The sequence below is a fragment of the Pituophis catenifer genome, unplaced genomic scaffold, assembly GCF_029215685.1.
Source record: "Pituophis catenifer annectens isolate HBS135680 unplaced genomic scaffold, rPitCat1.0.hap2 SCAF_6, whole genome shotgun sequence".
NCBI classification, from domain to species: domain Eukaryota; kingdom Metazoa; phylum Chordata; class Lepidosauria; order Squamata; family Colubridae; genus Pituophis; species Pituophis catenifer.
This window is the reverse complement of record NW_027256886.1, coordinates 95939147-95964499: the sequence shown is the minus strand read 5'-3', so window position 1 is coordinate 95964499 and position 25353 is coordinate 95939147. Positions and strand designations below refer to the sequence as shown.

The 25353-nt window shown below is 42.1% G+C and overlaps 1 protein-coding gene across 1 annotated transcript in view; it reads right to left on the bottom strand.

Moving 5' to 3' along the window:
* The window catches only part of SYNPO2L (synaptopodin 2 like), a 52339-nt gene extending 27360 nt beyond the window's left edge, over window positions 1-24979 (bottom strand). The window contains exons 1-2 of the mRNA XM_070946422.1: window positions 24705-24979; window positions 12366-12517 (exon numbers count right to left, since the gene is read on the bottom strand). Of these exons, the coding sequence (XP_070802523.1) occupies window positions 12366-12517; window positions 24705-24815 (263 nt within the window). The 5' untranslated portion in view covers window positions 24816-24979. The remainder of the gene's footprint in view (window positions 1-12365; window positions 12518-24704) is intronic.
* Between the last annotated feature and the right edge of the window lie 374 nt (window positions 24980-25353).

Here is a 25353-nt window from a genome sequence, read left to right as displayed (position 1 = left end):
TGACGTTCCACCTTTGATACTTTCCAGAAGTTAGACTGTGTTCTACAGCTGCCTTCATTTCAAGGTCCTTTTCTATGAATCTCTGGCCCTCTGCTGTCCATTTTGATTAATTACTTGGATGGGAGGAGCACACTTTTACGAGTATGCTCTTAAAAGATACCCTCCCATAGACATAAGAGCTGTATTCACTATCAAACCTGTGAAATGCACGCACATACACACCGCACATGTGAACTGCTTAAAATGACCTTGTAATAAAACATTCACAGCAAGCTGAACTGACCTGATTAGTGATGAGGGAAGGAACAGTCAGGGACCTGTGGCACAGCAAACCAAAAAGTGTGTACTGTATATGCATTATCTCTCAAAGATAGTATGGCAGGCTAACCAGGTAGGAAGGGATAAACAATAAAAAAAACCCCACTCAGATGGGTTTGCTGTAGCTAAAGCATTCCAGTGTCTTACTGTAATTTTCACTGAATCAGAATCAGAATAGAGCTGGAAGGGACCTTAGAGGTCTTCTAATTCAACCCCCTTTTCAAGCAGGAGACCCTACACCATTTCAGACAAATGCTGTCCAGCCTCTTCTTAAAATCCTCCAGTGATGGAGCAACCACAACTTCTGATGGCAAGTTGTTCCACTGGATTATCGTTCTCACTGTTAGGAAGTTTCTTCTTAATTCCAGGTTGTTTCTCTCCTGCATGTTGTATCTTCAGAGTGTTTTAGTTGATTTAGGTGAGATATTTTTAAAAGGTACATAAAGAGGTGGCTAATTCTTTAGATAAAAGCAAGAAGATTCAGAAATATCTAGACAGGTCTGAGCAATGCACTGAACTGAAAAGAATGGAATGCAGCTGAGATAAATGTAAAGCTCTGCATCCAGATGGAAAATATAAGGCTTAAGTGTAGAATAGAATAGAATAGAATAGAATAGAATAGAATAGAATAGAATAGAATAGAATAGAATAGAATAGAATAGAATAGAATAGAATAGAATAGAATAGAAGCTGGAAGGGACCTTGGAGGTGTTCTAGTCCATCCCCCGCTCAAGCAGGGGAGACCCTATACCAGTGATGACTAACCTTTTTGCCATCGCGTGCTAGGAGAGGGGGGGCGGGGGAGGTTCGCGCACACGTGTGTCCACACCCAAATTTCTATGAGCCCTGTCCTGCGCATGCGCGCGCAACCCCCCATCCCCCCTGCTTCTGGCATGCGATGGCCTGGTAGGTCTGTTTTTCTTTCTTACCTGGCTTCAGATCCTCTCTATGCATCTGGGAAGGGCGAAAACAGCCTTTCCACTCCCTCGGAGGCCCTCTGGAGGCCTGAAAGGGCCCATTTCCCAACTCCCAGTGGGACAGGAAGTGACTTTTTTGCTGTCCCCAAGGCTGGGGATAGCAAAAAAGTCACTTCCTGTCCTACCGGGAGTTGGAAAATGGGCCCTTTCAGGCCTGCTGAGGGCTTCAGAGAGAGTGGGAAAGGCTGTTTTCGCCCTCCCTAGACTCATAGAGAGGATCTGGAGCCAGATAAGAAAGAAAAACGGGCCTTCCCCACCCCCATCCCCCAGGCCCTCCAGAGACAGGAAACAGCCTGTTTCCTTACTTCTGGTGGGCCCAGAAGGCCTGAAAATCAGCTGGCCGGTGCACATGTGCGCGCCAGAGCTGAACTGGCATGCCCACTATTATGGCTACGCAAGTCATGCACGGGTCCATAGGTTTGCCATCACAGCCCTATACCATTTCAGACAAGTGGCTGTCCAGTTTCTTCTTTAAAACACCTCTGGTGATGCCCTTAATTCCAGGTTGCTTCTCTCCTTGATTAGTTTCCAACCATTGTTTCTTGTCCTACTCTCTGGTATTTTGGAGAAAAATTAGACCACCACTGTTAAGTAGGGTGAATGAGGACACAGAACCAGGTTGTGAGTAACAACAGCTCTTTGCTTCATGGTGTGAATCCAGCGATTGATACAGGGAAACAGCTCTCTTTATATACCTTACAGTCCTAGCAGTTAGCCAATCAGCTGAAAGCAATTAACATTCAAACTTTCCAGCCAAACTATATACATTACACCCCTCCCTTCCCAGAAGGCACTTGGGATACACATTTGCATACAAAATCACACAGATGACCAGGTCATGTCCGGACCCTAGTAGAACTGTGCAGTTCAGTCTGAGGCGTGGCGTTGAGCAGATTGGAGGTGCCTTCTGTTTCTCCCAGCTCCGCCAATGGAACCTCCTGGATTTCTCTGGGGGCGTTGACTTCTTGGGTTGGTCTTGATTCCTCGGACTGGCGGCTCCAGACACTGAAGTCTTCAGATAAGTCCTCCGCTTGTCTCGGGCTTGAGCCGAGTGGAAGTGGTTGGTAGTTAGGGACCGGATCATCAGGCATGATTTCTGGTTCGGCGACTACCTTTTTTCGTAGCTGATCTATGTGCCTTCACCATATTCTCCCATCTCCCATGTCTACCGTGTAAGACTTGGGACCGGTTGTATCCGTAATTGTCCCTGCTACCCATAGGGGCCCAGCTGCGTAGTTCCTAGCAAACACTGGTGTCCCTATCTGGAACTCCCTCAGTTTCTTGTCAGATCCCTTGAAACTGTCGGGGGAATAGTTAGGGTGTAACCTGTCTAGTATGCATCTGAGTTTCCGACCCATTAGCAGTTCAGCCGGGCTGTGCCCGGTGGCAGTGCATGGTGTGGCATGTTGGGTCGCCAGGAACTTGTCTACCCTAGCTTGCCAGTCCCCAGGGCCTAATCGTGAGAGTGCTTCCTTAGCCGTTCTCACAAACCTTTCAGCCAGTCCATTACTGGCCGGATGAAATGGAGCAGACAGTGCGTGCCTGATTCCTAGCTCTGCCAGGTACCCCTCGAACTGTGTGGCAGTGAATTGGGGCCCATTATCTGATACAAGCGTGTCCGGTAACCCATGGGTGGCGAATAGCTTCCTGAGCACCCTGATTACTGCGTCAGTGGTAGTGGATTTCATTAGCCTGATCTCGAGCCATTTCGAGTAGGCGTCGACTACGACCAGGAAGGTTTGGCCGTGACAAGGGCCAGCAAAATCTACATGGATTCTTGACCAGGGACCCTGGGGACGTTCCCATTCTTTTACTGGTGCTGTGGGGGGATCTGGCCTGGACTCTTGGCAGGGTTGACACTTCCCCACCCACTCAGTGATGTCGTTGTCCATTTGTGGCCACCATACATAACTCCTGGCCAGCCCCTTCATCCTTACAATCCCCAGGTGTCCCTCATGCAACAACCGTAAAACTTTTTTCTTTAGAAAAAAGGGAACAAGGACCCGATCACCCCACAATAAGCAATCCCCTTGCATGGCTAATTCGTCATGTTTGTTCATAAAACTTTTGAATTCCCCGCCTTCAGTCTTTCCTGGCCATCCCCTCGTGACCCAACTCATGACTGTCTTTAACACGTGGTCTCTGGCAGAGGCTCTCACCACTTCCGCAGAAGTGAGAGGCCCCGAGTCCAACGCGTCGATGAGTAAGACTGGAACTCCAGGTGTGGGGTCTTCTATGATGTCCAGTAGTGGGCAGTGGCTGAGGGTGTCGGCATGTCCCAAACTCAGTCCTGGTCAGTGTACCAGGCGATATGAATATGCCACTAGGAAGATTGCCCAGCGTGTCATCTGGGGAGACAAGGTAGCAGGTGTGGGTCAGTCCCCTGCCAGGAGGCCCAAAAGCGGCCGATGGTCTGTGACGAGGTCGAAGTCCTGGCCAAACAAATATCCATGGAACATTTTAACCCTGGATACGGCTGCTAGGGCCTCTCTGTCCAGTTGGCTGTAGTTCCGCTCAGCGCTGGACAGTGTGCGGGAATAGTAAGCAATGGGCGCCTCTAGTCCATTCGGTAGTCTGTGGCTCAAGACGGCCCCTACTCCAGAAGGGGATGCATCGCAGACTAACACAAGGGGAAGCATGGCGTTGTATTGTATAAGAAAACTTTCTGCAGATACAAGTTTCTTTACAGCGGCAAATGCAGTAGATTCCGCTTTTCCCCAGACCCATGGTGTATTCTTTGCCAACAGCCTGTGCAGGGGTTCCGCTACTGTTGCCTTGTCCCTCAGGAAAATGGCGTAGAAATTTAGAAGGCCCAAAAACGCCTGTAGTTCCGCCTTGTTCTTGGGGGTGGGTGCCTCTCAAATTGCTCTGATTTTACTTTCGATGGGGTGAATGCCAGTTCCGTCTACCCAGTACCCCAGGAATTCCACAGAGGGGACTGTGATCATGCATTTGTTGCATTTGGCTCTGAGGCCAGCACTCCTGAATTTTGTTAGCACTTCCCTCAGTCTATCTCTCAATTGTTGTTCATCTGCTGTGGTGATGAGGACATCATCGAAATAGGGGATTACCCCTGGCAGACCCTGCAGCAGCCGCTCCATTGTGCTCTGAAATAGCCCTGGAGCTATACTGACACCGAATTGGAGCCTAGTACATTTGAAGGCACCTCTGTGAGTTACGATAGTCTGCGCCTCTGTGGTAGCGCCATCTACCGGCAGCTGCTGGTACGCCTGCGCAAGATCGAGTTTTGTGAAAATCTTGCCAGGGCCCAGGGAATGGAGCAAATGGTGCACAATAGGTACCGGATAAGTGCTCTGTTGGAGAGCCTTATTAATTGTGCATTTATAATCAGCACAGATGCGCACAGACCCATCAGGCTTTTTTTTTTTTTTTTTAATTTGATTTATATGCCACCCTTCTCCGGAGACTCAGGGCGGCTTACAATGCATTAAGCAATAGCCTTCATTCTTTTGTATATTTATACAAAATCAGCTTATTGCCCCCACAACTGGGTCCTCAATTTACCTACCTTAGAAAGGATGGAAGGCTGAGTCAACCTTGAGCCTTGGCGAGATTCGAACCTGCAGTAATTGCAGGCAGCTGGTCTTAATAACCAGCTTAGTAACAGGGTGCCTTAGACCACTGTACTACCAAGGCTCTTAAATGGGGTCACAATTGGGATCTCCCATTTGGCGTGGTCGACAGGAACTAGCACCCCTTGTTTGATTAGTTTGTCTAGCTCAATGTTTATCTTTGGCTTTAGTGTGAAGGGTACCCTCCTGGGCTTAAGCCGATTGGGGTTGAGGTTAAATGAAATAGGGGTCCCCATATACTTGCCGAGCCGTTCGTCGAACATGTCCTGGAACTCCTGCATCAGGTCATCCTTCAGGATGCTGCTTACATTGAGGACTCCGGTGAACCCCATCCCCAGGGCATTAAACCAGTCCAGTCCCAGGAGGCTTGGAAGATTCTCGCTGACCATGGTGAGGGGTAGCTTCTTCTGGTATTCCCCGTACTCGACCTGAAACACGCCGATTCCATCCACTGGGATGCGGTTGCCCAGGTAGTCACGTAGTCCGAGCCTCTGGTGTCGTAGCTGATGTTTCTTAACGTTGGGGACAGTCTTCCTTAGGTTGAACCATGACATGATGGTTAGAGGCGAGCCGGTATCGATTTCCATCTTGCATTAGCTTCCTTCAATTTCGACCATCGTATATACCTTTTTCGCCGGTGCGGTGCTTGCCTGGCCGTTGCTGATGGTGCAGGTGTTGTGGCTTTCGAATTATGCACCCTTCCTGTAGTCACCATGCTTGTTGGTCCTTCTCTGTGGTGCCAGCTCTGGTTGGTTGGAGACGGCCCGTGACTTGTGGCTGGCTGGTTGAGTAGCTCTACAGATCCTTGCCAGGTGACCCTTCCTATTGCAGCGTCTGCATATGGCATCCTTGAACTTACAGGTCTGCCGATGGTGGGACCCTCCGCAGTTCGCACAGGCTTCTCGGTGGTCTCTCTGGTCCCATTGGTATTTCTCGGTCCGGAAGACGTCTTCGTCCGACTCCTCCTCGCTTTCAATTTGGACCGTCTCGTGGTGTACCGGGGTTGACCGTTGTGTTGCCCTTGCTTGAGCTGGTCGCTGTAGTGTCTCCGCAGCCTTTGTGGAGGATTCGTAGGCCCTTGCCTCGTCGAGCGCAATGTGGAGGGTTAGGTTTGCCCGGGCGAGCAGCCTTCTCTGTAGGCGAATATCTCTAACACCACAGATTAGTTGCTCTAGGAGCGCGTCATCGAGGTCTCAGTATTCACAATGCGTCACAGCCTTGCACAGTGCAGCCATGTACGCACTGATCGGTTCTCCCTCTCACTGCAGCCGCTGGTGAAACTCGTACCTCTGCACAAATTTGGAAGGTGCCGGGGCATAGTGTGCCTTCAGCGCAGCCTGTAGAGCTTGCACGAGATGGCCTGAACCGGGGTCGGTTTAGATAGTGACTCAGCCATGTCGAACACTTCGGGTCCACAATGGCTTAAGAACAGAGCTCTCTTCCTGTTGTCTGAGAGCCCCTGTAGGTCGCTGGCCTCCAGGAAACACTCGAATCGAGCCATGTATGATCCCCATTTCTCTCTGGCAGGGTCGAAAGGCGTTGGCGGCATGTAAGCAGACATCGTGTTTGTGTCTATGAGTGCTCTGCTTGTCCGCCTGGCTGGATTCTAGGCTTCAGCTCTCTCTGTTGCTTCGTGGCCTCAGCTCTTTACTTAGCTCCTTGCCTCAAAATCCCACCCTCATTGCAATGTTAAGTAGGGTGAATGAGGACACAGAAGCCAGGTCGTGAGTAACAACAGCTCTTTACTTCATGTGTGAATCCAGCGACTGATACAGGGAAACAGCTCCCTTTATATACCTTACAGTCCTGGCAATTAGCTAATCAGCTGAGAGCAATTAACATTCAAACTTTCCCGCCAAAACTATATACATTACAACCACCCCTCTTCTTTGTGGCAGCCTCTCAAACATTAGAATATTGCTATCATGTCACCCCAGTTCTTCTTTTTCCTAGACTAGCCAAACCTAAATCCTGCAATTGTTCTTCATATGTCTTAGTCTGCAGGCCTTTGATCATCTTATTTGCTCTTCTCTGAACTTTTTCCAAAGTCTCAACATCTTTTATGTAGCATGGTGACCAAAACTGGATGCAGTATTCCATGTGTGGCCTTACTAAGGCTTTATAAAGTGGTACTAATACTTCACATGATTTTGATTCTATGCCTGTGTTTATACAACCCAGGATTATAATAGCTTTTTTGGCTGCTGCCACACACTGCTAATTCATATTCAAGTGATCATCCGCTAGGACTCCAAGGTCCCTCTCACAGTTACTGTTTTTGAGCCAGGCCTTGCCTAATCTGTACTTATACCTTTGGTTTTTCCTGCCTAAGTGTAAAACTTTGGTTTTCTCTACATTAAAATGTATTTTGTTGGATAGGCCCCATTGTTTAAGTCTGTCAAGATCTTTTTGGATCCTGAGGTTGTCTTCTGGGATGTTGGGTATTCCTGCCAGCTTAGTGTCCTTTGCAAATTTGATGAGTTCTCCTTCTATTTCCTCATCTAAGTCATTTATGAAGATATTAAAGACTACTGGACCTAAGATGGAACCTTGTGGTACCCCACTGCTTACTTCTCTCTATGTAGATGTAGTACCATTAAGGACTACTTGTTGGGTACAGTGTGTAGCCAGCTACAAATCCATCTGGTGGTGATGTTGTCTATTCCACATTTTTCACCAAGAAATAGGTTGTGGTCTACTTTGTCGAATATTCTGAAATCTAAGTATACTATGACTCAGTAAAATGAGGACCCAGATTGTTGGGGGCAATATGTTGACTCTGTAAACTTAGAGAGGCCTGTGAAGTGGTATATAAGTCTATTGTGTTCCAAGCTTGATCCATATATTCAATTGCTTTCTCCTTCTGAGAAATTCCTTTCCATAGACCTGAACTAATGAGCAGCAAAAGGATGGCTCAAGTAGCAATTGAAAAAGGATTTTGCCAAATTCAACTGAATCCAGATTGGCATCAATTGGGCAATTCTAAATCTATTTTGTGCTGATAATATTGACAAACATAATTTTACCACCACAAAATTTTCTATGTCATCCAATGAACCTGAAATATAGAAATGAACATGGAAGAATTCCTAAGTAGTAGAAGACTACTTGAAAGACTATGGAAATGGACTAGATGCTCAGCTAACTATCTTTTAGAGCAGAGTGGAGATTAGATCTAATACAGGTAGTCCTCAATTTACAACCACAAATGAGACCAGAATTTCTGATATTAAGCATGGCATTTGTTAAATGAGTCGTGCCCAATTTTATGACCTTTTTTGCCATTGTTGTCAAGTGACTCACTTGCAGTTGTTAATAACACAGTTGTTAAGTGAATTCAGTTTACCTCATTGACTTTTCGTGTTGGAAGACAATTAGGAAGGTTAAAAATGGTGATCACATGAATCCGGGACAATGATGTATACCAAATGTCAAACACCCAAATTTTCATCACATGACCGTAGGGATGCTGAAACAGTTGTAAGTGAGAGTGCTGGTGGTAAGTCACTTTTTCCAGTGCTGGATGGTTCTAAGTTGAGGGTTACCAGTAGGCTGAAACTGATACTAGCTTTTAAAAATGAGATATGAATTAGGTGCTTCCTCTAGAAGACACCTGGAAGATACTGTATAACCCCCACTGGCCGGCCTGCCAACATTGTATTTATGAGCCTGATACTCAAATGAGTAGTTCCCAGACAACTCCCTAGACATTTTTAGAATAAAATTATTTTCTAGAGCCAATTCAATCCCACTTCAAGATAAACTTTGGAATGGAATCTACCTTGGCCATTCTATAGGATGATTTTGGAATGTTTGGGGAAGGGAAGAGGGAATGTGATCCTTTTAACCAGAGCATCCTTCTGCATGCACTGTTGAGTTGGATGTTAGAGGAACTTCTTTGCAGTATTTTGCTCTTAGCTGGATTATTGCTTTACTACTTGACGGTCATTAAATGGCCACTTTCACAGCTGATTTAAACAACCAAGTTGTCCCAGCAAAAGTACTACTAACCACTTTTCAAGGAGAAGAACACACTACATCATTTTTTAATCACCTCCAGTCCACTGAAAACATATATACTCTGCCCATCTTTTTGTACTACACATCAAAAATAGAGCTATCTGATGGCGCAAATAGTGTTGTTTTGATTCCTATGCTCACTGCTTTGTAGGCAAAAGTTTCCTTATCAAATTGATTACTATGTACAAAGAAATGGATTTCCCTTCCCTACTGTCCTGGCTCCCCCACCCCAGGCTGTTCTGTCCTGGGTGCACATCTGTCCTACACATCTGCCCCTTTCAAAAGAGACCACAGCTCTGTCCCTCTATTTTTCTACTGAACTGGTAAAGCACTAGAGCAGGGGTCTCCAAACTTGGCAACTTTAAGACTTGTGGACTTCAGCAAAGCTGGCTGAAGAATTCTGGGGGTTGAAGTCCACAAGTCTTAAAGTTGCCAAGTCTGGAGACCCCTGCACTAGAGGATGTTCCCTGTTGACATAGTGAATGGTGGGCCTTTCCCCACTTTTTCTCTTAGAAGTTCATCGATGGAATGATGAAATGGCTCTTCCCTTCTTTCATAACCATGTTACATTGACAACAATTCTGCCAGTTTCTCTTCCAAACAAGTCACAGAACGATGGGTAAAACCAGGCTTTCTTTTTCTTCATTTTAACTCGTCCACCAGCAGATGCACCAGATGGGAAAATGTCAAAAGCAAGAGTGCACATATGAAAGGTCTATCTATGAAAACCTCAAATCCTCAAAGCCTTCCACAGAAAGGAAAGGGGCTGCTGCTGGATTTTCTGGAAAAGGTGATAAGGAAGCAGGGCAATCGCCAATGGAGGAGCATGTTAAGCATAGTCCAGACAGAATGGCAGACCATCATTCTGAAGTGGAGGAAGGCTCTGAGGACGGGCTTCATTTTGAGCCCAAATTTTCATGAGTTTGAAGTGTCCTCATCTTTCTCCTCCCCAAATGGGCCAGCATTCCCTCCAGATGGTTAATGGGGCAATAAAACAGTAATTAACTAGTGCCCTGCCTCACCACCCTCCAGAGCAGTTAGAAGATGGCCTGGTGCCTTCACTTGTGGAAAAAAAGGGAGACCCCAGGGAGTGGATGCCATGAGGGCAAGGAAGTGGATGCAATTCTCACTAGTGGAGAACCTCAGATGGAGAAGCAATGCAGCAAACTGACCCATTTCCTCCCCCAGGAGCAGTAATGGCTCTGATTAAATTCCAATGTTAATCATCTCTATGCATAAAGATGACTGAAAGCCTCACACATTATGGAGTCGTACAAATCCTGTGGAGGTCTTGAACTGGAAGAATCTTGTGGGGAAAATATGGTAGAACTCTTCAAAGAAGCCAGAAAAACATCAGACAGAAGAAGGTCAAAGCAGACTTCTCTCATTCCAGAGGGCAGGATAAGAGGCTTGGATTGCAAAAAGGTACATTCCAAGGGATAGTTAGGAAATTGCTCCTGCTTGTTAGAATTCAATTACTCAGAAAGACAATGGGAGCTCCTTAGCCTTCTGCCTGGAATCCTTTCATTTAGATTCCTATCCTGAGCTGGTGCTGTACTCAAAATCTGTTGGGCAAGATGGCCTTCAAACTCTGTCATTTTATATTCAGGAAAGCTTCTCTATTGCTTTTCATTGCTTTTCATTAGCTTCCATACAATATTGTACCTCCTTCCAGCATAGCTAATATTGCAGAACTGGTAACGTGCCATACCATGATTTACAGACATCTATAATGCTGCCATGAATCTTCCATGGGAGGAGAGAGAGAGAGAGAGAGAGAGACAGACAGACAAAGAATGTGTGACTAGAACAGAACTTGTTTGAAATAGAATCACTCTTCTCAGCTTAACTGCTGGGAATCCCTGAGACTCTCCAGTTGTACCAATTTTACATTAGCAGCTGCCGGCTTGAATGACATCACAGCTCGTCTTGCTCCTTATTTGTTTCTAACTTAAGCCACCAGCATCATCTGCAAGGATCCTTTCCCTATGATTACTAACTTTCTATAAGAGCTTTTAGTGTGGACTTTATCAAATATTTTTAAAAAGCAATATTCAGGATACATTCAAGATTTTGTAACATATCTTCATCTCAAAGATTTTTAACAAATTGCTGAGACAAAACATTGACAGGGACATACTAATTTGTTATATATATATAAAATATATAAACTAAGTTGTTCTCAGCAGAAAAAAGGCCCAGAAACTTGTGAATGAGATTTCACAGAACCAGGGCTGTAGAACAACTTAGTTTACGTAGGTAAAACCTGGCTAGAAAGAATATGCACATAAAAGCCTACAAAAAAGAAAAAGACACATTGTACCTTTACAGGGAGGATATCTGAGAAGTGGGTGTGGCTCACTGATGACGCCTTAAAAGGCAGAAATAGCTATCTGAGTCTCCCAGAGAGCAACACAGAGTTGCAGTTTGTCAGCAGAAAAAAGGCCCAGAAACTTGTGAATGAGATTTCACAGAACCAGGGCTGTAGAACAACTTAGTTTATGTAGGTAAAACCTGGCTAGAAAGAATATATATGTGTGTGTGTGTGTGTTTTCTGAGGTTTTTGTGGGTATTTGTATGTAGGTCTTTGGTTATTCGGGTTTTCTCCCGCGTAAAATTGGAAGTGTCTTGGCGAAGCGTCAAAACGTCAAAGACCTACACACACACACACACACACACACACACACACACACACACACACATATATAACATATCGTATATTCAGAGCTTTTATCTTCTAGATTTCTTAGAAATGTTAAATGTTAAACTAATACTATACACACATATAAAACAATCAGACATATACAAAAAATCTCAGTTGATCCTGAAGTTCATATCCCAATGAAGTTACACCAAGCATTTTTTAAAAAGTATTAGTTTAACAACATTTTTAAGGTAAGAAATCTAGAAGATAAAAACTCTGAATGTACACAATGTATTGCATTGAATTTATATCATGGAATTATATTTCAGCCATAATATCCACAATATTAAGGGCCCTACATCCCGAATACTCTGGTACTATACAGTACCAACAACTAGGTATTAAAAGACACTCCAGGTGTTATTATGAATTTTGCATAGGAAAGCTGATACAACAAGTCTGACATCCTGCTTAGAAGAGACTACCAAAATGCTGTGAAGTGGGCTTCAGCCTGGTCTAAATGCTTGTGCATCAGAGTCTCATAGATCTCATTCTAGTATGAACATTTCTGCAAAATATGTACAATAAATATCAGAGCAGAACCTGGCATTGCTTTGTACTGTGATCTTTCCATGCATGCTTCCGCCTGAGTGGAAGAGAGAGATAATTGGTGACATTTGTGAAATCAGGTATGATTCCACCAGAACTTTATGAAAAGCATTCAACGGTGCGGTTCCAGTTAAAAATACTCAATTTATCCAAATGGTTTGGAGTAATCAATCTTTCACTCAGCCCCACCAGTGGTTCCCTTACCTTGTAACAACAATGCTGAGGGTGCTACTGGAAGAATCGATGATCTGCATGGTGGTGGCATGCGAGAGGCTGGCACATGGCTTTCCATTAACAGATAGAAGTTCATCATTTTCCCTTAGGCCCCCACGACACGCTTTACTTCTCTTGCGAATCTAAAAAAAGGAAAGTGAAGTAGGGATCAGCAGTCCAGAAGTGCCACCATCACTTATTCAACTTTTCAACAGGGAGTGAGAGAGTCTTGGGCAGAAGTCCAGTTAGGCATATCTACAGGGTATGATAAAAATAAAATAAATATAGCAGGGGTGAAATTTACTTACCTTCGTTACCGGTTTGGAAATGTGAGCTCGTGTGCATGCACGCGCTGTGCTCATGCACACCTTCTCCACGCATGCACAGAGCCTTCTGTGCATGCACAGAGGGTCAAAAATGGGACATGATGATATCTGGGCGGGTAGGTGGAGACTCCCGCCGCCAGCGCTACTGGTTCACCCGAGCTGGAGAGAACCGGCTGAATTTCACCACTGCAATATAGTGCCCATGATGGTGTGGTGCAAGCTCTGCCCATTTTTATGTCACACATTTAAAAATAGGTGGGAGTTTCCATCACAGTATCGCAGCCACCCTCATGATCATTTTTGACCATTTTTATAAACAAACAAACAAACAAACAAACAAACAAACAAACAGTTATATAATGTCTACATGTTGCCAGTAACACAATGTCCTAAAACCTGTTGCTAGTGGTAAGCTATTTTAACTATTAAAATATTTTAAAACATATAAAAGTTATCATTAACAAGTACTCAGATAAAACAATTCACAAATAGAAGCTGAATAGGCAAATATACTGGTCATTGCCTTGAGAAAAGCTTCACAGGAGAGACAATGAGAGCCAACAGAGAAATACAGACAGAAGGCTGAGGTACCCTGGCATGTATTACTTATTAAATTACTTAATCTGTTTCTTAATAGTTTTTAACTTCTATATGTATTTGTATTTATTATGGCTGTTCACCGCCCTGAGTCCTTCGGGAGTAGGGCGGTATACAAATATGAAAAATAATAATAATAATAATAATAATAATAATAATAATAATAATAATAATAATAATGTAGGGGTGTACAACAGTAAGACAACTCTTGCCCACACAGTTGTCTTGTTGAGGATTTGTCAGTCTTACAGATCAGGAAATCAACTCCCCAGGAAGGCAAAGAATACTTTTATTGAGATTGGCAATGATAACAGAATCCTGCAAGTCTGATTGGGCTGGACCTCTTACCCTTTTTTATATTCCTGTGAATTAGGAAGGTGTCTGTCCCGAATATTCTGTTTGTTGTGAATTTAAGATGTTTGCCCATGCAAGGTCCCCCTTTTCAGAGGCTTTATTCATTACTGCCACTCATATAATCAATAGCAATAAGCCTCAGCCAAAGCACATAGAATCTAAGGCTAAATGTTGTGCCCACATACAGTATATCTTTTGTTTTAACCTCTTAAAGAAACTGGTAAGTATATAGGCCTGTGTGCCATGGGTAATGAAATAACAGAATAACAGTGTTGGAAGGGACATTGGAGATCTAGTCCAACTCCTGGCTCAAGCAAGAAACCTATACCATTTCAGACAAATGGTTGTCCAATTTCTTCTTTAAAACTTCCAGTGTTGGAGCATTCACAACTTCTGGAGGCACGTTGTTCCATTGATTAATTGTTCTAACTATCAGGAAATTTCTCCTTCGTTCAAAGTTGCTTCTCTCCTTCATTAGTTTCCACCCATTACTTCTAGTCCTGCCTTCTGGTGCTTTGGTAAGATCAGGAACAACCCAGGCAAGCCCAGAGGACTACAGTAAGCCAATTTCCCAATTCTAGTTTCTAAGTCTATAGCTACATTCAAGAATCTAGCACAGAGGGGTCATCAAAAAGGGTTTTATGAGAAGGTTAAAAGCCTTGAAAGACTTCAAGGACACAGATTTAAATTCACCCATCAACATATGCAATACACTGATCAGCTATTTTCCAGGTAGTGCATTTGTAGGGTTGCCAAAGATTATCATCAAAGGAGGACATGTCATCTATCAGGCATAATATTAAAATCAAATATTGTCCAGGATTTTTAATGTCTTTTTTTAAATGGACTGTTCTCACAATAGTAGTCATTCAAACTTTCAGTAATTATGACCTTGTAAATTTTGTTTCTTCCTTTCCCTCACCCATCTACAAATTCAATTCAAATAGAATTTGAATTCAGAGAGATTTTCAGAGGTGTATCTGCATTGAAAGCTGAACAGTCAACATCAGGGGTTGAACAAGTTGACCAGAGGGTATGATTTATGACATCTGTATTATGTCATTACCTCTTTTATGATATTTTTAAAATGTTTCATAAAATTTGCTAAATTTCAATTCCCCTGGAGTCATGGATCCACTGAGTCATGGATGCATTCTGTAAGTTGGTCCACTTGAGGTATTCTGGTTCAAAAATTGTTGCCCTGTGATGCATTGTTTCGCCCAATTAAAGGTTACAAATATGAGAGTCTTAGTAGTTAGATATTCCTGCTGCTTGCAAGAAGAGGCAGGAAAAATAATGTTCCTTTGAAGGATGTAATGGACAGTCATTCGTGGTAACAAGATGGGCCTACATATGCTCTTGTTCCTAAGTAAAATAAACCCATAAAGTACCACGATTTCCATGCACAGTAAGACTCATGAAGCAGTAAAGCCATACAATCAAAGACTGATGCCTCCAGAGCTGAAAGACATGGTCAAAGTCAAATAAATAACATTGGAACCATTCTCATTTGATATGTCTTTGCTTTTGCCCTGAAATGCTTTTTAAAAAGCAGGAGGAAAATCGACTCATTAGCGCTGTGGTGTTGGAGGAGGTTCCTGCACATTCCTTGGACAGCAAAGATGATAAACAAGGAACTACTGGAGCATAGAAAACCAGACATATTGCCGGAAGGCAAAATCACAAAATTCCGCCTTACTTATTTCAGCCATGTCACGCAATCAAACTCATTGGAAAAGGCAGTTCTGCTTAGAATGGTCAGAGCTAAAAGGAAACAAGGTCACCAAAAAACCCAGACACCATCAAAGCCAACACCAGCCAGAGAATAAGAAAACTGAAAGAAACTGTACAAGATTGACATCCCTTTTTAAACAGCCAAACTAAAAGCAAAATGCTTTCTAAATAATACCATTTTGCACTTTGTGTTTAGGCTTATACAGAATCAGTTGATGTTTTAGGCTTTGCTGAATCAATCCCCCAGAATCTGCCACGGCATAGGGCCCAACAGTTTTTTTGATTTTTTAAATCCTACTTTAATTATTTTTATAAATACCATTAACTCAAGGTGGTGAACATATCAATCTTCTTCCTATTTTGCACACAACAATCCTGTGGGGTGGATTGGGCTAAGAAATAGTGACTGGTCCAAGATCATCCAACTGACTTTTATGCCTAAGGCAGGATTAAAACTCAGAGTTTCCTAATTTCTAACCTGGAATTCTGGAATGAACAAGGCCAGATGGACTGTGGGCATGGTGCTTTCTTGCTAGGGAAGACCTACCTAATCAGAGTCATGTCGCTAGAGAACATCCTGAGAGAGTGAACTCTGATGGTCTGACCATCTGAGACAGGGTAATCTAGCAAAATAGTTGGCCAGCATACCTTTACCTGTACAGGGCAGCATAAGAGTAGGGAAATCTCTAAAGCTTTGTCATTATCTAGTGGATTTCTGCAGCACAGACATTGTTGAGCTAATGTTGGGAGATCCCCAAATATATACTTCCAAAATGCCACGCACTAATAGAAGCCCTGACAACAAATTCTAAGTTATGCTATTAGCAAAAGCCTTTAGAAAGGCTGTTGGCTAAAGTAAGATTAAAAGCACAAATTACAAATGTTGAACTCATCGAATTTACAGACAAGTTGGAAGGATTACCCAAAACTTTAGAAGATAGACTCAAAATTCAGAAGGACTTTGACAGACTTGAATTCTGGGTCCTACCCAACAAAATGTAATTTAGCAGTGAGAAAAGTAAGGTTTGACACTTAGGCAAGAAAAACCAAATGTACAGATATAGAATGGGTGGAACCTGTCTCAACAGCAGTAACAGCGAAAGGGATATAGGAGAATATTTGTATTCTATTCAAATATTCATTTCAACTCCTATTCAGGGTTGAAATGAAGAGTCCTTGGTGCTCTCTGAGCTTGGTTGTTTTCTTACAGATGTTCCATTACCCAAATGAGGTAACATCATCAATGCAGTGACCTAGACCTAGTAGGCTGTCACAAGTATGAGCCAGCAGTGTGCCAAAAAAGCCAATGCAGCCCTAGACTGCATCAACAAAGGGATAATTTCAAGTTCACATGAAGTGATAGCACCATTTTATATTACACTAGTGGAATATGCACACATGGAACACTGCACCACTTCTGGTCATCACAATCCAAAAAAGAGGCTGGGGCTCTGGAAAGAGTGCAGATAAGAGCAACAAAGATGATTTAGGGGACTGGAGGCTGAAACATATGATGAATGGTTGCAGGGACTTAGTATACTAGTCTAATGAAGAGAAAGACTAGGGATGACATGATAGCAGTCTTCCAATGTTCAAGAGGCTGTCACAAAGAAGAAGGGGCAACCAAAGTACCTGAGGGCAAGACAAGAAGCAATGGATGGAAACTAATCAAGGAGAGAAGCAACCTAGAACTAAAGAGAAATGTCCTGACAGAAGAATTAATCAGTAGAACAGCTTGCCAGTTATGGGTGCTCTACAGAGGTGGGTTTCAGCAGGTTTTGACCAGTTCTGGAGAACCGGTAGTGGAAATTTTGAGTAGTTCGGAGAACCGGTAGTAAAAATTCTGACTGGCCCCGCCCCCATCTATTCTCTGCTTCCCAAGTCCCAGCTAATCAAGAGGAAATGGGGATTTTGCAGTAACCTTTCCCTGGATTGGAGTGGGAATGGAGTATCCTTCCCCTGCCATGCCCACCAAACCATGCCACACCTACCAAGCCACACCCACAGAACCGGTAGTAAAAAAATTTGAAACCCACCACTGGTGCTCTAATTTTTAAGATTAAGATTTTTAAGAAGAAATTGGACCACTGTTTATCCAGAGTGGTATAGGGTATCCTGTTCAAATAGGGGGTTGGACTAGAAGACTTCCAGAGTCCCTTTCAAACCTTTTACTCTTATGTTCTGATTAGGAAGTATAATGAAGAAACCACAATTGATACAGTAGGACTGAAAAATCTATTAATCAATCAAGCTAAAAGTGATAATTAAAAATGCAGAGAACCATTAAGACATTCAACTTTCTTTAATTAATAACAATTTGGTGTAATTGTAATTTGGATTGCAGGACCAGTAATGTAGATTACACCACCTCCTACACAGTAGTCCCTATTAAAAATCACCACCCACAAAGCTATTAATTAAATGGAAGGCAATTGGCTCCTTAAGAGTTTAGCTTCACATCTGGCACAGTCCTGAGTGTCACTACAGTAAAAGTGCAATATCTGTTCTTATCAGTTTAAAATGGAGACAAGAAGAAAGGGGAAGTATCTGTTTTGGGAGCTATGACCTGGCTAGGAATCTGTTGGACTTTGATCAGCCTCTGGGGTCCAGCTCCTGCTGCCATCTTAAAATAGCCATAGTCCATTCCATCTGCTGCATCTATTAGTACAAGTGCCATCACCCTGGCCTTTCTCAGTCTTTGCCCTTCCCCTGCCTTTAACATTTTTAAAAAATGTGGAATGAGAACATGAAACCATAGATCAAGCAGCAGAGCAAGCAGCTCGCCTCCTGGCCTTACCCAACTACATGTCCTTCCGCTTTTTTGTTCCTTTCTTCCTAACTTTCTGGGAAGAGCATCCAGGCCTCCAAAACATGAAATGGTGAAGGAGAGGCAAAAGTGTCTATGGCTATGTTAGGAATGGGATTGATTAAAACCCAAAAGCCCCAAAGCCAGAGAGCACGTGCATCCCCAGGCAAGAGAGTTTTTTGGGATTGACAGCCTGACTGCACCCAAATAAATGGATACCAGAACTTAAAATGTCTGGATATGAATGTCAAGAAAATACTTTTGATATAAATCTTTGATAGTCTCTTTGATATAAATATTTTGATATAAAACTAACAGATTCCTTCACTGAGTTTTATTTCTATGTTTCTATCTGCTTTATCTATGTATCTGTCTGAAACATGATAATTTTCTGTTGTTTTTATATCCTTACAATAGGTATTCATCTGCCATGCTCTTCCACAAGAAACTCAGGTGGGTCTCTGAGTGGGACTCAACTAAATAGATAACATCATCATGAGGTGAGCAGAGAAGGCACTGGAAATAAATTTAAGCAAAAGAAATTATCCACATGACAATTATAATAACCATTAACACACAATTATATATTTGACAAATATCATGGCATTCCATCTCTCTTAATAGACATGCCATTTGGGTCAGGAAATCTATGCCCTGCTCAGTGTAAGGATCCAAATTAAAATACCATCATCAGAAATTAGTTTTTAAAATCTATCATCTGGCTTAAGTTTCAGAAATACAGTAAATGCAAAATTATTTACTTAGGCAAAATAACTCAAATGCACTGGTACAGAATAAAAATAATCTTGCCTAGCAATTTCTGTGAAAAAAGACTTGCAGCCAGAGAATGTAAATTTAGAAAATATGTGTGAGATCATCCAGTCCAAATCATTGTCCAGGATTAATTCACGCCATACAAAATCTGCTTAAAGAAGTCTTCAGTCATGAAAAACCAATCTCCTAAGGTAAATGTTTCATTGTCGAAGAGAGCTTATCACTGGAAATTCTTTAGCATGGCCAAACACATTGTTTCTTAGCTTCTGGGGCAAAACTGACAAACTCTCTCCTATTTCCTACATGACATTGCTTGAGATAGTTGAACAATTAGCAAGTTTTCTTAATTTCCTCAAGGCTAGATATGTGCAACGCTCCCATTTGGTCCGAATATACACACACATAAACATGCACAGAGATATAGATTCCTAGACCCCTTGTAATCTTTGTTCACCTCTGGAGGTGCTCTAGTTTGTCCAGAAATGGACAGAATATTTGAGGTGTAGCCTAACCAACATGAATAAAGAAGAACAATGATTTCTACAGAACTTGACCCTGTACTTCTGCCAATACATTGTAAGTCCTTGACTTACAACCAGTGTGGGATTCAGCCGGTTCGCACCGGTTCAGCTAAACTAATTGTTAAATTACCCACCCACTTCTATCAAAGTGGATCCTGGATGCTGCGCTGCAATGGAGAAACGGGCAATGGAGCAGCCGGTGCGAGAGAAGGAGAAGGCCGCTTTCCCTCCTCCTTCCCTTGTGCCAGCTGCTCCATTGCCCGTTTCTCCATTGCAACGCAACGCAGCGCCCAGGATCCACTTTGATAGGGGGAGGTAATTTAACAACTAGTTCACCCAGGGTCAAGTTGGCCTTCGTGGGAGGCTCATCCCACATGGGCAGCGGAGCTGGAGGACAAGGATGGGCTACGCCTCCCACGACAGCCAGCCTGATCCTGGGAGAACTAAATTAAATTAATTTAATAATTAAATTGTTAAACTAATTGAATTCCACCACTGCTTACAACCATTTGTCTAGTGACCATTTGAAGTTACAATGGCACTGAAAAAAGTGACATGATCAGTTTTCATACTTACAATCGTAGTAGAATCCCAGAGGCCACGTGATCAGAATTTGGGGGCTTAGCAACAGGCATGTATTTATGACAGTTGCATTATTTTGGGGTCACGTGATCACAATTTGTAACCTTCCCAGCCAGCTTCTGACAAGCAAGCCATATTCACTTAACGACTGCAATAATTCACTTAACTGTTGCAAAAAAGGTTGTAAAATGGGGCAAAATTCAGTTAACAGCTACCTCGTTTACCAATGGAAATTTTGGGCCCTATTGTGATCAAAGACGTCCCTTAAGCCTGGAATTGCCATTTTTTTCAGCTGCATCACATATGCTCGTGTTCAGTTTGTGATTCCCCTAAGTCATCCACATCCTTTTGTAAGTATGGCTGTCCAGTGTAGTTCCCTTTTCTTTTGGTCTTATACTTGTGTTCCTTTGATTTTTCTTAACCCATTGATGTTTAGTTCATCTTGTTGGTCCCAGCTTGTTAACAACCTCCTCAATCTTGATCCTGACCTATAACATGTTTGCTAGTCCCCTTATCATGAAGGGGCTTTAAATATATTGTCCAAAAAACTAATAACCAATGTTTTTGAAGAAATTTTGATTACGTTTTTTAAATTAAATAATTGTTTAAAGTTGCCTTGCAGGGGCTGTTCTTGTTAAATCCATGCTTGCTTCTGCTAAGGAATGTTTTCTTTTTTAAATAGCAATAGCACTTAGACTTATATACCATATAATATAATTCATAGTGCTTTTACAGGCCTCTCTAAGCAGTTTACAGAGTCAGCCTCTTGCCCCCAATAATCTGGGTCCTCATTTTACCCACCTTAGAAGGATGGAAGGCTGAGTCAACCTTGAGCCAGTGAGATTTGATCTGCTGAACTGCAGATAGCAGTCAGCTGAAGTAGCCTGCAGTACTGCACTCTAACCACTGTGCCACCTCAGCTCTTACAATGCTTACAATGTTGTCAGCATCAGATTAACCAATTTGAGACTTATTTTTTTCTCTTTTTGAAAGCAGGGATAAAATTAATCAGCTCAACATGCACAGCCTTTTGGAAACCTCAGAGCATCAAGGGGTATGTAAGACCTGTATTAGTCTTGGATGAGTCCAATCCTTGATCCAAAAGGACATTCCAAAGAGCTGTTAGCACTTATCGCGTACCTGAAGAAGTGCCCTAGGGAAGAAGATCATGTCCTGTTTTCTTATGTTCTATATATTGCAATAAGAGAGGGCATGCTGAACATTAGCCTAATAATGATCAGAATCATAAGACAATTGTTAGATGCTGAAAACCTGAGATCCCCTGAATTTATGCCCCTCAGAAAGGTTCAAGTGTAGCCAGATATAGAAGGGAAAATTATTATTAACCCTAGCAATAATTACAATAACTATATTAAAGTTTAACTATATTAAAGTTTAAGTAAATGTAAATAACATGAAGTTTAGTTCTTTCCCTGTCATCAGAAACTAAATATGGCCCTAACGCATATCCATCACATAGTGCAATGCAAGACAGAGTGGATTAGGCCAAATGCCATCCAGGTGTATAACAGAGTTTCACATTGTAAGGAAAGTTCAGCTAGAGAAAAGGAGAGAGCACATGCCAGGAAGGCCTCATGGACCCATGAATGAAGTCTCAACCTCTGCTCAGAGACTACTTCTTACAAAGAAGTAGGGTAACCCAAAAGAGAGGAGAAAAGAGGGCAGGTAGATCTTTCTGTGGCTATAAAATAGTAGGAGAGAGAAAGAGGGCATTGAGTGAAAGATACTGTTTTTGAGAAAGGTAATTTTAAATGAGAGAACTATGGATTTGTGGTTGGTTTTTAATCTCCCCTTTGGCATTCTTAGAGCAGGAAAATATAGATGTAAAAGAGAAAATTTGTGTTCTGTGGTTTGAACTTCACCTCTGTTTGAAAATGAGCAAATGCCAAATGTATTTCTGTGAAAAAAGGTATTTTGTGATTGGCTGCAGAGATATAAAAAGATACTGTGACAAGAAGCAAACTGGAAACTTTTAGGGTTAGAGTGAAACATTTTTGCTTAGACTTTAAAGATTTTGGTAAAAAAAAAAAAAGACAAAATAACATGAAACTAACCAAGAGTACAAATGAAGCCAGGCTACATAATACTAAGCCACAAATTAGCCAACCATATTTCAGTTTAATTTATTGTTTTGTTTGATTAATCCCATGTGCAAAACTTAGAAGAAAGGGCAAAACTTTCTTGTTGGGATCAGCATGCTATGCCAAATCCAAGGCCCAGGTAATGTGAAACATTCTCCTTTCCATGACCTCTTAAGTATCATGGGAGACTCCTCGGATGGGAAGAGAGGCTGAAATACTCTATGGAAACCTTGTCTCTAAAAACCAGACCACCATTGAGTCTGAGCCAGAATCAGTCCCTTGAGCAGAGAAGGGGGAGAAGGAGAAGAAACAGCTACGCAGATGATAGCAACAGCAGCAACATCAGGTGGCCATTGAGTGCTGAAGTGCTCAGTTCCAAGAGAAAGACATTAAGGGAACTAAAGGGCAACTTGATCTGCCTTTGCAGCTGAGAAGACAAGAGAGCAGCAGCTTCCAGTACAGCTTGCTTGAGAGCAGGCATCCCATTGTCAGGGTGTGCAATTTAATCCTTTTGTCCCCTGAACCATAACTGCCGGGCAGACCTTTTTGCCCAGGATTCTTTTCTGCCTGGACCCCAGTCTTACCATTGTCCTGCAGACCTGCCTCAAAGAGCCTGACTACTCCTGATGTTAATTCTGGACAGGTTGATGGTTGCAACAAATGGCTTCTGCAAGTAGACTTTCACTACATTGCCTTCACAACTCCTATAGATGAACTACACCTTCACAACTCCCAGTCCTCAATCCTGACACCCAAATAGGACAATGTGTATTTCCTATCCATATTTGCATAAAAAAGGGTTATATTATTTCTGTTCTTAATGCAAATAAAGTTTAAAAAATTACTGCAGTAAAAAAAATAAGATGGGAAAAGGAGCAGCAACAAGACATTTACAATTCAATAACCATTATAACTTTAACTTAAATTTCGTAAATGAAGTAGGACAACCGCTGTAAATAGTTTAGTCTGTAAGTCCCGACTCATCCTGCCTTCTATTTTCTCTCATCATCATGGCAAGGCCATGATGGAAGGAAAACCTAAAATGAGAGTAAGCTAAGTCATACAAACTATGATGGACCCATGAGATGATTCACATTTGTTCTACAGATTTTGTTCATGGGAAGAGAAAAATGTGTGAGGTGGGTTTTTTACTTGAAACTAAGGAGATATGATGAGGCCTTCGCTTATAGGCAGTGGTTATAAATTGGCTGAGATATCTCCACTCACCTTTTGCCAAAAAAGAACCTTCTAATTGGTTGCCAATTCTCAGAGCTGCTAATTCTCTGAAGAAAAGGACTATCACATCCACATAACTAAAATGGTGAGAACAGTTCACTTATATTCAGCTTCATTTCAGTTCTGAAGTTAGGCGACATTAGAGAACAGTAGTGGAAGTATTCTCTGGCCAGTTATTACAGACGTGTTCGTGTTACCACAATGTTTAATGCGTATTTCCTAAGGATCTTAGGTAATGATATTAGTATCAGTTATAGGTTGTTTGCATGTTTATTATTAATTTAAATAGATCTACAGATCTGCTGTTGGCAGCTTCTATAGATTCATAAACAGAAAAGCAATATGGGAATAAAATGCATTCGAGATATTCATTTCTGATAAATCATCTGATACTTCACAGAAGAGAAAACATTAGACAGTACAGTGCAACTCTGATATAATTAATATTATGCCATCACCATAGGTTCTGTTAGAAACAATTTGCTTTTATAAGACAAGATTTTTATATTGCATAGGTTTCAGAGTGGTTTAATTTTAGGATGATGTATATGCATACAGATTAATTTGATTCTGTGGCAGATACAGATCCAGTTTAAACGTTCTCAAGGGGAAACACTTTCCTAAACAACTTTCAGGGCACAAACTCATCACTGAGTTCTCAACATTTTTATTACACTGCTTAGGACCAAAGTACTCTGGAATTCAAGCAACATTGCCACTGCCTTTTTTAAAATTCCATTTTTCTTTTCAACACTCTTCAGATCCTAATGACCATACATGGTTTGTGTATTTTTGACCCAATTTTTAAAAACCTGGTAGCTTAAACAGCTGAGTTTGAGTTGAAAAATGTATATGGGTAAAGATATTGCTTTAAATCTTGAATTATGGTTTTGGAAGATGTACTCATTACAATAGACATTACTTGGAAGAGGTAAACCCCTCTGCATAAGAGAAATTGCAAAATACTTTAAGATATTGCTTGCCATCTACCTTTTTTTTTTTTACAGAAGTTGTACTATATTTGAAATTAAATTTACCAGTTATTGGGAAAAAAACAGTAAATAATTTTTACAATAAAATTTAAAAATATCCATTTGGGGAACAGTAAATTTTGGGTTCTTATTTAGCACATTACTTTCAGTCTTTGAAGATTAAATTTTAAAATGTGCTTCTTCAGCTAACAAAACCTCAAGGAAGACTGTTGGAGTCCTGAAAATAAATGACTTGGAATGGAGCAAATAGATTCCCATCACTTTCCCCAGTGTCTGTGTCCACTCTAGAGAGCTAGAAGGTCCTACCTTGGATATTTGGAGGGGTCTGTTCTGTTCAGAGCCTCCCTGTAAGCGGAAGCCCCAGGGGCCTCCTCCAGAGAGAGTTACAAGCACCTCTTCTTTGTCTTCGGCTCCCATCACCTCAGTATCCCTTTTGTGTGTGTGACAAACACCTTGGCTGCAAAATAAATCTCCAGCTCTTAGAGGAGCTACTTGTCCATTGCTACTTGTCCATTGCTGCAAGTAGCATCTACTTTCTCTAGTCCCTCCCAATGTTTGATTTTCTCTGGCCCACCCCCATCCTTTTCCCAGGCAGAGAAAAGCCCAACACCCGATACTCTTCCAAATGTCCAGCTGCTGAGCAGACCATTGCCAGGCGTTTCATACCCCTTTTGGTAAGACGCCAGAGTTATTTGCACATGTATCTTGTCAATCTCACTCTCTGTCCTCTCCACCTCCTGGCGAAACAGATCCTGGATGTCTCACTCCAGACTCATGGCTGAAAATAGCTCACCTCCTGTCTTTTTAGAGCTTTTTCTCATTCTTTTCCAGCTGGGGAGGGTTTGATTTAAGCACTGCAATAAAACATGGAATTACAAAAGCTCCTGAAAGATTTCTCTGTTGTTACTTATTGCCCACATAAGAATTCTTTTTAAGATATTTGTTTCACCTTCAT